Genomic DNA, 14,252 nt, shown 5'->3' with positions numbered 1-14,252 from the left:
GGCCACAGGTGTGCGGGGCTGGGGCTTGACGATGGCACACACCGGGGCCTGGTCCTCCTGCCTGCCGCCCCTGCCACCCCTGCCGCCATCCTGTTCCTCAGGCTCGGTGTCCATGGCCTCTGAGCTCAGGATGACCCGGAAGTGCGTGTTCTCCGAGGGCGTGATGGTGACCATTTTGGGCAGCTCGGTTTTCTCCTTTTTGGGAGCCTGGAGAAAAAGATGCTGTGATGAGAGATTTATCGATGTGTACAGACACACACTCATATCTGCTGTGATAAGTTACTTATCCATGTGTACAAACACACACTCATATCTTAAGCTGAAAGACTGACAATTATTTTATCATGTTTCTCTTCAACACTGAATGATCTACTACACAACACATGTACAGATTCAACGTCAACGTGATGTCGAACTATGCAAAACTGAACCCCCTTCATGCTACTTTGTGAATGGGCGAGCACGTCTGTGTGGGTGCGGGGCATGGATCTGTCCTCACCCGCGTTGGTTCGGGGAGCTCCCCCCAGGTCCACTGCATGTGCGACTCCGCTCTGAGCATGCTCTCTGAGGGCCGCACCATCAGCTCTGAGTCACTCTTCGGAGAGAAGGCCTGGGATAGGCCATGACTGAAAAAAATAAAAAAATAAAAAACACCAAATCAGCAGACTGAACACATACAAAAAACCCAACCACCAAATCAGCAGCAGAGAAGTGAAAGTGAGAAATGGTAATTGGATGAATGTCTCAAAAGTCTTCTTTTATTTTATTTTTTAGATCAAGAGATATGGTATTTGGTATTTGGTATTTAGAGAGCAAATACCTGTCTGAGGTAGTCCAATCTCCGTCAGAAAATGGGTATGGGTCTAAAGAATGGTGTGCAGGGTATTTCTGCTCCACCTCACGTATAGTGCTAATTGAAGAAGATCTGCACGACAGGACAACAGTTAAGAGAACCATTAGGATTAGGTGGACATTCTGCAAATACAAACAATATCCAGCAGCAGTAGCGGTGTCCCTCGCTCACCTGGCGCTGTGGGCGGCCAGGGTCTCCTCATCGGAGCTCAGGTCCATCTCAAAGATCTCCTCATTGGGTTGGACGTTGGCAACGGAGGCCGGTGGGGTCAGCTCCTCCCGCCTGGGGTCACCCTTGTGCTTCTTCCTCCTCTTCCTCTTCTTCTTCACCGAGACGGTGCTGCTGACAGGAGCCTCGGGGGGGTCGTCCACCTCCTGGGGATCGTCCTCGACGCCCGGGGCCAACATGCGGCCTTCGCCCATCCAGAACATGAGCCCCTCGGTGGGGATGGGCGAGGTGGCCAGGTGGGCCGGGATGACTTCCTATAGAGAGGAAACAAGACTGCGTTCAACTACACTCTTTCAGTACAGCACAACGACTCACAATGGATCTCACTGCACTGAATGCACAAAAACAAGAAAAAAACTAAAGGAAGGAAATGTTAAAAGAACCAAAATCACAGATTTTGTCCAAACAGTTGAAATCTCAAGGGCCTGTCCATTTAATGTTGTCATTGGCTGATTTATTGGGAGTAAGCACTAGCTAGTTTCACTTAAAACCACACACACACACACACACACACACACACACACACACACACACACACACACACACACACACACACACACACACACACACACACACACACACACACACACACACACACACACACACACACACACACACACACACACACACTATATTAGGATTGTTTTTTTCAGTGCAGCCTGAAACGAATACCCGGTGGAGGCAAAGTAATTAGGCTGTGAGTCATAATGAAGATAGTTCAAAAGAATGGAATGCATTAAAGTTCAGTAAAGCCTTTGAGTGTGGTCACAAGCTTCCTTAAGGAGCAATCTCTGTGCTCGTTGCCAAGTGGAATTGAATCAAGCTCATAGATCTCACAGGCATCTGATCATTGAAAACAACATGGGAGTCCATTTCACAGGCTCCTCATACATCTGAGCATAACCCTTTTCAGATCAATGCTCAGGGAGACTGGCATAAGGCAGTGAGAGGGCGCTGATTCACTGATTGGCTAATAGCCTGGTGCGATGCATGCTTCGTGAGCAATAACAGATGTAGTGGTGTTAGTGCTGCTCACATTCCGCTCCTCCGTTTCCTGCACGAAGAAGGCCTCCCCGTTGTCGCCCAGCTTCATGTGCAACTCCACCGGCTCGCCATTGACCTCGATGTCGATCTGTGAAAACACGCGTGGGTGGAAAAACAGCTTTTAAAAATCAGGACCCATATTGGCAGCCTTAAATAAAACCACACGGCAGCGAGACAGTTATTTTCCCCGGCCTCCTCATGATTATCATGCTTCCTGACCTTTAGCCAAGGGAAGCTCGAGAAAAAGCTTTCAGGTAAAGCCGGGGGCCCCCCCATGGTTCCTTTGCACGCTGCCTGAGGTTGTATACCAGACCGGCTTGGCTCTCTTAGCGGGCCCCAAACCCAATTAGCCAACGAGATGCCTGTTGCGCGGCAGCCTGCTAACTGGGCTCCACAGAGGGCTGGGTTATTTAATACCGATACCGATACTGCCGGTGCATTGGCTGCGGTGTGTGGGCCTCGGGCGTAAGCATGGAGCTCATTTGATGCAGGAGGCCCCCGAGAGGCGTCTGCTTCTCGCACTGCTGCAGGGAGTGCCCGGCAAGCTACCGTCTTAAACGACACACATTCAACCACATCCCTCAGTCTCTCTCACCCTCTCTCATGTACCGGCAAGCTACCGTCTTAAAAGACACACATTCAACCCCATCCCTCAGTCTCTCTCGCCCTCTCTCATGTACCGGCAAGCTACCGTCTTAAACGACACACATTCAACCACATCCCTCAGTCTCTCTCGCCCTCTCTCATTCAACCCCATCCCTCAGCCTCTCTCACCCTCTCTCATTCAACCACATCCCTCAGTCTCTCTCGCCCTCTCTCATTCAACTCCATTCCTCAGTCTCTCTCGCCCTCTCTCATGTACTTTTTTCACCTCCCATCCCCTGAAAAAAAAACCTCTCTCATTCAGACACATCCTGTACTCTTTTCGCTCTTCTCGTTCTCCCCCTCTCTCCAGCGCTGCTTGTTTTGTGTTGCTGGCAGCTTGTTTGGTTCATTTTCTAGGTTTGCTCAGTGATTTATGTTGGGGGGGAGAGAGAGAGGTGGGCTAGCATCTTAATGACCACGGCGAGGATCAGGGGGTGAACCTCCTGCGCAACTCTCCAGCATACAGAGCGGGCCGAGCCCGGCCCCAGAGCCCGACACACGCTCCCCGGGCTGCGTGCAAGAGCGAGGGGTAGACTGCGCCAGCCCTGCTTACCGACAACATACATTAGTCCTCGAAAACAGTCTGCTTCATGTCACGTTCACAGGGCACGCACACTTGTTTGAAAACCACGGAACAGAGGGTGCATGGGGGGGGGGGGGGGGGGGGGGGGGGGGGGGGTAGTTGTACAACAGCAGGGCAGCTTGCTGAGAGTCACTCACATATAATTAGGTTGAACACACTACAAAACAGCCTTTGCCAAGGCGCAGAGGAGTCGTGTCCACTCGACAAGCTCAACACGAGCTGCGGGCGGCCCTTTGAGCCTTCCGTACCCAACACACCTTTAGTGCTGCTGTGTTTGTTCAAGTTTCTGTCATCGTTATGGGTTTGCCGTGGCCCGTGAGACAAAGACGATAAAGGATGTCTCAACGCCCACAGGTATGCAGAAGTCTACGTGCGAGAAGAGTTACAAAGGATTCAGACATCCCCTCATCTCTCACAGGCAACCTTGAGAAGACAATCCCTCCCACCTCCTTTTTTTAACGCCGGGCTTGACTCTGAGAAACCTGTTGCCATAGCGACTGCGCCTCTTTTTCTCTCCTCTACACCTCTTAACAATCCTCTCCTCTCTGCACAGATGGTAGAAAAAGCACACCCTTCCCCCCACTGCAAAAACTGTGTCCCTGCGTTGAGGCTCTCTGCGGCTGTGACAGACGCCCACACGGTAGAGTGTTGAACAACACTAAGGTCATTGTGAAATGTGACCAGCATTATTTTGGTGACAATTAGGCCCAAAGCTACAGCCAGAGCACTCCCTCTGCTGTGGGCGTAAGACACCGCGCCGTTGATCAGAGTTGTTTCTCTGCTAATGAGAACAACGCACAGTGCTGGGATTTAGTTTTTCCTGAGTAAACAACATTCAGTCAGTGGGGCAAGGGGCAGCCCTCACTAACTAGGGGATGCGGGGCCACGGAGCCAGCTGATAAAGGTCATTCATTTCGCAAGGCAGCACCGTGCCAAGATGAGCTCACACACACACAGCATGTGACTCCATAAAAAACGGATTGTTTATGCTCAGCTGTGAACATTCTTTCAGTGGAGTTTTCTCATGGAGAGATGCGAGAACTAACACCAACTCAGAGATGTTTACAAGATAAGGGCTGACATAATGTACAGTCAATATTATCTGCCTTAGCTTCTTAGAAGGAATACACTATTAATTATAGGGGGATGGATAAATTAGACCTACAAGAATTTAAATTGTCATCATCCCACCAGGATCTTATGAGGGATTGCTGTAGGAATTATCATAAATTGAATTGAAGTTGACAATAGACGTCAGTTCAAGTGGGAACAACTGTATCAAGCTGCAGAAATTCACAAAACCACAGCGGATAATAACAAAACTTAGTTCCATCATGACTTTTCCAGAACTTTCAATGAAATTACTTTTACAGGCATGGAAAACTTCCATGACTTTAACAGACCGTTTCATGACTGTATGAACCCTGTTCAAAAGCCCCAAAAAGTTATAAATTATGCATAAACGTGAGACAATTACTTTGTCTCAAATCACACCTCAGATTGCAGACTCAAATTCCCTTCACATAAAACTGGCCTCCTTAACAGGCCATTCTCACCTTACCACTCTAATAAACACTGGTGTCTGTTTACATTCACCCGGTCACCCATATCCTGCCCCCCTCACGGTGTCAATCTCACAGCCTGTCTGGTGGCACCGCGCTCCCCTCTGGCACTCACCACTTTCTCCTTGGAGCGCAGCACACCCAGCTTTCCAAAGCGCACGTGGAAAGGCGAGCACTGGTAGGTGCCATCCCTCTGCCGCACCACCACCACGTCGATGCAGCCAGAGAGGGTGGCCTGGTTGATGCCCTTGTACAGCTCCTTCACCGTCACCAGCACCTGGCCTGCCAGCTGGCCCACATAGTTCATGGTGTCCGCCTGAAAACAAAGGATAAAAGAGCATTAGCTGTCATGGTATCTTATGGTAATATCAAAAAGTTCCTTCTCTAGTTCTTGTGTAATGTAATTATTCCCCTTTTCTACTTCTCCATCCTCCCAGTCATACCTTTCCTTCTCACTTGTGAGTCAGCGAAACGAGGCCCTTGTTAGCCACTCATACAGCACTGTGGTGTCTCTTCCACACAAATTCAGTTTTGGCTTGCACTGGCCACCTGCTTCCTGAAGCCCCTTATCTCACTCTGCCAACACAGACCGACTTGCTGCGCAGCAGAGAGGTGGACGCTACGTAAGAGCAGAGGCCGACCCCGGAGGCAAGGGAACAGGCCTAAGGACAGACACTCAAGAGCAGAGGCTGATCTATGGAGGCATGGGAACAGGCCTAAGGAGAGAGACCCTCAGGCACCCTGCTAGCTTGTCCTCTGGCTGCCCCGCACATCCTGTTTACATGCTGACCTTGAGTACATTTACCAACCACAACAACCGCTGGAAAAAAGTGAAATCCGGGGCAAAGGTGCCATGTGATGTTTTTGTACTCTTGGAGATGAATTTCCACTTTAGCCCCAACCTTTGATACAAGTTAGCACAACGACAGTACAAGGATTGGACATACAGGCAACAGGAAAAAAAGTTGCAAACAAGTGTTGCAAACAAGTACACAGCCGGTCACGAAATAGGGATATGAAACGACACTTTGTGACCTCTGGCCGCACACAGCATGGGACTCAAACCAAAATTGATTTCAACAAAATGAAATCTCAACACCACAGAATGTACAGTGGAGCCCTGTGGGATATGAGCATCTTGCAGAGCCTCACAGCGAGTGTGAACATACAACCGAATATCATCTTGTTCAATACAGTTCTATTTGGGAACATACAACCGAGTATCATCTTGTTCAATACAGTGCCATTTGGGAACATACAAACGAATATCATCTTGTTCAATACAGTGCCATTTGGGAACATACAAACGAATATCATCTTGTTCAATACAGTGCCATTTGGGAAATCTATTAACTGTTGTCCTGGCTAACGACCTCAGACAGGACAGGAATCCACACAAGACACTCGTCAGATATATAAACAGACAGAAAGGCAATAAAGGGCTCAGGGCTCGAAGGCCCTCATTGACGTAAGCTTCCCTTGAAGCACGAAGGCCCTCATAGACATAAGCTAAACCAAACTAGTTCTAACCTACACTGAGTGGATTTTTTCAAGCAGCTGCACACACTGCTTTAATGCTGCTCCAGTGTTTTAAATGTGAGGGGCAATCTGACAGAGAAAAGAATAGCTAGCCTATGTGACATAAGTGAAGCGAAGAGAAAAGCGTGTTAATCATAAGCTTTTGTTACTCAATTGCAGCAGCCCCTTACAAACGACCTAAAGAAGCTGTGTAACTGTGTTATACAGTAATAACGGATGTAATCATTTCTGAGGTGAAATGGTGACTGGATACAGGCTACTGTAGCCCAGAATGGAAAATGGAAGCCTAATCAATCACCCAAACCAACAGGAGATTCCACTAAAGTCTTAAATGTGTGTTTTATTTTAATCAAAGGAGCAGTTTCTCAAGTAAAAAGTGAACCGGTTTTAGCGTTCTAACCGAAACTTTCTGGACCGATTTCTAAAAATAGGGCCCAGATTGGAAAATCCTTAAGTTTCCTTTTAACTGACATGTCGAATGTTGTTTCATGAACAAATTAGCTACTCAACTCATATATATTTTTCTTTCATTAATCATAAAAATCTCAGGGGGTTGTTTACGGCTCCAAAGTAGTACTCACCTTTGAGAGCGATTGGGCACCCATTGTTACGGTTTGTGCTTTTTAAGTAATTGTGCTGTAATTATGCTCAGAAATGGTTTTGTTTGCTCGTAAATCCACAAATAGCAAACCTGGCATGGAGCCCACAGGTGAGGATGACTCACAAGACAGTTCTTAAGGGCCTCATAAGACGTTCCATCCTCAAGCAAGCAGACTTTGAACCACAAACACACCTGACTATGAAATCGGCCACCGCCTATAGGCTAAGTCTTGGCACCAAAGAGCACACCTTATCATTGCTACGCGATAAAAGTTTATGTAAACGACATCACATGGCAAACAAGGAATGTTTCTGTCATCCATACACAAACCTCAAAACAAGACACCTCATTACATTTGGAAAGTGGCCTGATGGGTTGCAACTGGTGCTGATGTGAATGGTGCATTAATGAGACCAGGTTCTATGCTGCTCTTAGGAAGGAGGATCCTGGGATCCTTTGAACGCTTTTCAAAAGACCATTCCTCTCACTCACCAAGGACCAGGAATGCCTGAGGGATGGAGAGTCATCCTGCTCGCTCGTGTCTTCCTCAGTCAGGCTGTCCAGAGTGTGTATTCTCTTCATCTCCACCTCTCGGTATCCAACTCAGTCCACAGTATTCTTCGTCTCACCAGCAACACATCTGTCTCCGTCATCCTCATCTCAATCTCAATCTCAAACCGTTGACTCCACCCTTCCTGACCTTCAACTGACCCCCAACAGGTAGCCTAGGTATTGACAATAACAACTGATCACAGCGTGGACTTTATTGACATTTCACTGTCCACTGTGCTACTCGTTTACTGTCTTTTGAGGCAATGGGTTAAAACAACATATCACCCCTCAACAAACTGCGCATAAGAGGCCACTTTACTTTCAACCAATGAGGTAGCAGCATATGGACTGAGTCTCTGGAGCTGATAAGGAGGCCGTTTCCTGTAAAGGGTCTCCCAGCGTTCTCACTTGATAAGGGGGTTGAGTGAGGAAACCAAAAGGGGTGGAGTCTGGAAATTAGCCAGTCCAGCCTGCTGTTACATGTGACAAAATGTTCCTCTTGGCACAACACAGATGATGTACACTGCCAACGGTAGTTAATGATTTTACCGAGAGAACTCCCATGCCTCTGTGCTCAAAAGTAAACCAGACTGCTGCCAACAGTAGATGAACTCGTACTGAGTCATACCCATTCAAATGAGATAGCCTGATGATGTTTGGCTACAAATTGTGGGATACAACGGGTGCTTTTTCACATGAGCTGAAACCTAAGGCTTGAAATACTTCCAGCTCTTTGCTTGCCAGCACTTGGTCCCTCCTGGGGCATTCAAACAGGGGGGTCCCTCTGGATATATGTCCAAAGGACACCATGAGAAGAAAAATAAACTTTGTAACACTCAAACCTACTAAAATGTGTCGTTTCAGGTCACGTTTGTTCACACGTAGAGCCCATGTGAGTGCTTAAAAGGTGATCCATTGGTTTCGTTTTACAGATAAGCAGAGCAGTTAACATCAGATTTATTAATCAGCCCAACCCAACATCCCTACCCTGTTGCCTTCTGATAGGTGCAAATCTCATCAATGTTTTGTTTGACTACCTGTCTGGCAGTTACGTAAAATGATACACGTGTACCCAAAGCACACCTTATCAGCTTAGTTCTTTACGCACAACAATCATCAAAACTGTTTTTTCAAGGCTGATGTTTTCTGTACAGGTCTTACACTGAGAACTGCTCGATATTGATTAACCTTCTGCCAACATCAGCCTGCCTGCTTTTTTTGTTTTAGATATGTGTAAAATTAGCCCACAAAAGGAAACATTATGTTTAGTCTGAAAATAAATAAAGCAAATGTTTCCAGGCAAGTAGCCTACCTCTTTCTTTGCTCAAAGATAATGGCAGTTTCTTCTAAAATTGATTCCATTATTTCTAAGCCTCAATCCTTGCTAACAAAGTAATTTAACCATGGAACGTATTGTTTTATGGAGTTCATACCACTCGTCATATTGAGGGAATACTTTTATATTGTCAATGCTTGCCTAAAACATTCACTGTCATTGTGCCATTGGGCCATTTACTATTGTTGTTTTAGCTACTATGTCTTTTCCAAACTACGCATTTCAACCGGATCAGCTTCTATGTGTCTTGATACAAATATACAGACACACTATGGCAAGAACTGCATGACAGAACCAATCACAAAAGAAATAGTATCTTTGATGCTATTCGGCATAGGGCTGGGCGATATGGAAAAAAACATATATCACGATATGGATTATTTTATATCACGATAGCGATATATATCACGATAATGATATAATAATGCAAAAAATGTAGCGGGAGCATTAATCCACTACTAAAATGATGTGTATAGAGTGAGTGTAACTAAGATCTCACTCCCCTGTAATATTGACTAATATTAAATATAATGAAGAGATAAAAGCCATTCAGTATTAAATAAGACATGTACTAATATTAATTATTATATAAATAGATACATTCAATGAACCTACTCTAAATATTTGCTTTAATAACTATTTTCATACCCATTCAATATCAGTGGCCTAATGCCCAATCACTCTCTCGTTCACGCTTGCTATAAATATACAATCAATAAACAACTTAACTAATGCAATAACAATATGGCAATACAATCCCGATGTATTTTACAGTTCTTTGTGTTCCGAATAGATGTATGAGTTCAGAGTTCAAAAGTCGATGGTCACAGCTCAGAATACGTACGATGACGTATTTGTCAATCCACAGAGTGCTGTGCCGCTCCGGCAAGCGGCTGTGCTGGCGGTGTGTGTGAGCGATACGAATGTTTGTATAATGCCGTTCAGTTCGGGAAGGAGCTCCTTGTTATGTATGTGTGTGTAATGTCAGGATAATAACTCAATAAAACTGGAACCCAGTACCCCGATGGTCCAGAGAGATGGGTCAAACTGAGTTGTCCGTGGATGGCAGGGCAAAGAGCGTCAATCAGAAGGTAGAGTAGACCCAGGGCTAGCTGCTAACCGTCTGTCCGTTACCAGGGAAACCAGCGACACACCGTTGAATCTCAACTAGCAGCGATAGCTAAACGTTGCTAGCAGCCACTGAAGCTGCCAGCTGACTGTATAATGAAAAAAAGTTTATCACGATAGAAACGATAGAGGAGAAAGGTCACGATAGACACGTTTCTATCGTCCTCACGATATATATCGTCATATCGCCCAGCCCTAATTCGGCATGTTTGGAGGCGGACCAAGCATGGTTTGACCTGATCAGAAACGGGCCCAAAACAAGCGGGGCACATTTTGGCTCCGTTCTTGTAATGGAAATGCAAATGACGTTTGCACAGCCCAGCTCGGCAGGAGCACAGTTTCCACTTATAGCCTAATAGGAGCGGGACAGGAAATCCGTCCCACACCAGCAGAGACTTTGCCAAGTGCCTAACCCTGGTGATTCATGTATGCAACTACTGTGGTGTTGTCTTTGTACACAGCACATGAGTGCCCCTCAGATATGACCATGAGAGAAGCACCAAGCACCAAACTGACTCTAGGCTGTGTTGCCCACATTCTGTTGACTGTTCGTCCCTTGTCAACCCAACCTGTCAGTGATGTGTCCATTGTTACAACCTTGCGCATTACAACCAGGCCCATCCCCACCTGTAGTGAGGACATAAGGAATTTGACAGCTGACCAGGGCAAAGGCACAGCTCTGCGTGATAGAGACTTGTCTCGCAATGTGATGATTAGGTGAGGGTGCAAAGTCCTCATCTCTGAAAGCCCCTCATGTGGAGCATGCCAAGGGGAATCATACCGCAAAGGCCATGAGACCGAGGAGGGGAAGACAGTCACATAAACAAACTTTGCCGCCCCTTCGGAAAAGAGAGACAGGAAACAAAGGTCTGGACTCTTTTCTCTGTCAGGTAAGCTCTTTAGGACAGGGAGTCCTACAGACAAGCGGCTAGCACACGACGACGATGGGCAGTGGGTTATATAGCTTTGACAATGGCGGAGTAAGGCTCCTCCCTGCCCAGTCTTTGCCCGTCTCAAGGCTTGATTGTAAGTATTTCAGCGACTATTCTAGGTCCCCTATATTAGCTGTGTCTCACAAAGTAACAGGAAGAGAACTACTCCATACTGGTCAAAAAGGAGAGGCACATCATCAAGGATGCCTCCCACTCTAACCATGGACTTTTCACCCTTCTCTTATTTGGAGGCACTACAGGGGCTTCCACTTCTGCGCTTCTGAGCTTCTTCCCTGAGGCTGGGACCCTGCTTAACTCCACACCACCATCCACCCTAAAAGCATTATTGCACTCATTTCTGCACTGTACTTTAACAAATGTGTTCGTTGCACTATTCCACCTGTTCAGATGAAGTAGCTTTACATATAACCAACTGTACATAACCTATGTTTACTCATCAAATACATACTATACAACCTTTCATCTGCTCTCTATTCTCCTACTCTGACCCCTTCACCTCTGTATATTTAAAATATTTACATATATGATATTTGTTTATTGTAACTCTCCACTGTCCATCACTGTACATATTGTAAGATATAGGCTAGCATATCACTTATGCTGTATTTACTAAATACAATTTCTGCAATTCGGGTTAGATGCTTAGTGCATTTAATTGGCATTGGCTTCATCTTAACAGCCAGCTCACAGTGGACCTCTGGCTAACTTGGCTAGCATCAGTTGCTCAAGCGAATGGTTTAACAGTTGTTCACTAACGTTCACTAAGGTTCGTGGCGTTTGTCTTTATACACGTAAAGCATGGTCAGTCTACTAAGAATATTTCTGTTGCTAATTAGCTGGTTAATTATCGCGTAATAGCACCAAATGCCACCTACGACGGTGCACTGCTAACGTTAGGCCAATGATCAGTATGTAGCTAACTATTTGATTGCTGGCTAAGCAACATATGCTACAGGCTAGCCAACATCAGCTAGCCTACTGAACTAGCATTAGGATGTGTTTCAGATTCAGAAACAATAACTCAACCGCTGAGAGCAATAACATGACTTACAATCACAACGTCACAAAACAACCGACTGACATAATAATTTAGATAACGTAGGATGTGCTAGCAATATAAGTAGCAACTGCAATGTTCCCCACGCTAACTCAATTCCATTATAACGTTAACTACGGTTAGTTTATTATGGAGCAGCATCCAGCTGTCGTTGGCTAAGAAGCCGGTGAAACATCAGTGATGGTAAATTAATTTACCTGGGTCTGACAGTTGAAAAATACACGTAAACAAACCAAAATCAACTACATACACGCGGGCAGTACAACATCTATACAACAAATCTTAGTTGTAGACATACACTTATAAGGAAAGGACTCTTGGCTTACTCGTTTAAGTTAGCCATCATGGCTATCGTGTTTACCTTATATCTGGTTAGCTCCGTGTCAAGATGACGAAAACGTTGTTGTGTTGTCTTCTTTCCTGCTCCGCTATTCCAGTCTTGTCTCAATTACTCGTCATTTCTGAACAACCACTGTTCTCTCTCACGAATTTCTTAATCGACTTTCCGACCTTACCATTTGGTGGTAAATAACCCTTCAAGATTAAATACAATGTCTAGCCAAGTCTGTGACACCCATTCCCTGAGACCATGACCGGTCAGTCAGAGGCAAACTCACTGAGAATGAGAAATTCCCCACGTGATCCAAAGTCACTTCTGGTTCTGTCATTTCTGTAGGCTGTATTGTCGGCCTAGAAGTTTCCATAGTTTCACTTTAAATGTTGTGAAGGGTGGGGTAAGGGTTGTTGTTGTTGTAATAGTCACTCATGATAATAATTAGGCGTACCGAATATGACCACCGCATTGAAAGTGATGGAATGTCAGGAATGAGCAAGAACTGAGTCTAAAATTGAGACTAAAAAGTTCGTTGTATTTCTTATTGAGTGAAAATGTAAAGAATTAACGATTTAGCAAGAGGATGTGTTGGCTGGACGCTGATAGCGTGTGAAGTAAGCTACCTGTACATGATGGGTGTGATTTTATCATGTACATACATAAGCAACCTTATGAGCTGTTAGACCATTGCACTGTTGTATTGTTTTGCACTGTTGTATTGTTTTGTGTTGTGATGTATATTTTGTGTAATATGTGTAAGCACACTAATTGCCACTGTACCAAGACAAATCCCTTGTTTGTGCAAACTTACTTGGACAATAAAACCTGATTCTGATTCTGAGCTTCATTGTTTAACTGTCTTTTAAAAATATATGCATTTAAGCCTATGTAGGATTCTTAATAGGACTGGTTGTTAAAGATCCCTAAATATATCAGCTCGACATTTGACTGAGGCTGGAGATGTCCTCTTGGGTGGGGTAGAATTAGGCAGTGATCCACCAGCACGACACATCATCAGTTGTGTGCCCCGGCGTCATTGGGTGTTTCGGCCAATTATCACAAGACAGTCTCTGCCGAGGTTGGCCCACCACAGGCTGATCAGACCTGGGTGTGTGTCACACGGTGGCACCGCGTGGTCATTTGGCAGCCCATGTTTCTTCCCTACGTTTCAGCCACAGCCAGTGACTGCTCCGTTATGCTGCAGTAGCAAGTTCTTTGATTGCCCTCCGTTGGGCCTGCCCTCTGATCCCTACTTCCTTCAGGAGCCTTGTGATGGACCTGGCTACAAAGCCTCTGCAGCCCACCTCCACTGGCCACACCTTCGCCTTCCAGCCCCGCCCCTCTGCCTCAGCTGCTAAATTGGCATAACGCAGCCTCATGCTCCACAGCTCGTTCCATGTGATCTTCCTCCTCTCCACGCCCTCCCACTTCATCCAGCGGCCTTGCTGAGCCTGGGAGACTGCTTTGGCTCACCTGGCTGCTTCCTCCTGGTGGCGCACTTCCTCCACCACCATGTGCCGCCGCTCGGCTAGAGTAGCCTTTTGCCATGTGGGTGTTGTTGCTTCCAAGCCAAGGCCCCCTCTGCCATGTTGGACATGCCCTACTATATCCTGGTGTCTAAGGGCGGTCTTTGCAACTGCGACTGCTGCAGATGGCTTCCATTTCCTCCCTGTTACTAGGGTTGGAGCAGCACCTCTGACGAATGGATCCCGGGATTCTGTGAGAGTCATTTCCAGCCTGGATTTGGCACATTTGTACTCCTCCACCAGGCTTGAGATTGGTAGGGAGAGGGCTCCGTTGCCATACAGGGCATCTCGGCAGTCCAAGCCACTTCATA

General features: G+C 46.2%; 1 protein-coding gene across 1 annotated transcript in view; it reads right to left on the bottom strand.

Annotated features, from left to right (window-relative positions):
• The window catches only part of lpin2 (lipin 2), a 23,574-nt gene extending 10,933 nt beyond the window's left edge, over nucleotides 1–12,641 (bottom strand). Inside the window, exons 1-7 of the mRNA XM_080858959.1 lie at nucleotides 12,443–12,641; nucleotides 5,031–5,231; nucleotides 2,118–2,213; nucleotides 1,025–1,335; nucleotides 821–925; nucleotides 500–626; nucleotides 1–207 (exon numbers count right to left, since the gene is read on the bottom strand). The exon at nucleotides 1–207 is cut by the window's left edge and continues 358 nt beyond it. Of these exons, the coding sequence (XP_080715085.1) occupies nucleotides 1–207; nucleotides 500–626; nucleotides 821–925; nucleotides 1,025–1,335; nucleotides 2,118–2,213; nucleotides 5,031–5,222 (1,038 nt within the window). The 5' untranslated portion in view covers nucleotides 5,223–5,231; nucleotides 12,443–12,641. The remainder of the gene's footprint in view (nucleotides 208–499; nucleotides 627–820; nucleotides 926–1,024; nucleotides 1,336–2,117; nucleotides 2,214–5,030; nucleotides 5,232–12,442) is intronic.
• Between the last annotated feature and the right edge of the window lie 1,611 nt (nucleotides 12,642–14,252).

Source organism: Sprattus sprattus (genome assembly GCF_963457725.1).
Source record: "Sprattus sprattus genome assembly, chromosome: 20".
Lineage (NCBI taxonomy): Eukaryota > Metazoa > Chordata > Actinopteri > Clupeiformes > Clupeidae > Sprattus > Sprattus sprattus.
The sequence above is the reverse complement of the archived record's forward strand: the minus strand, read 5'-3'. Positions and strand labels throughout refer to the sequence as shown.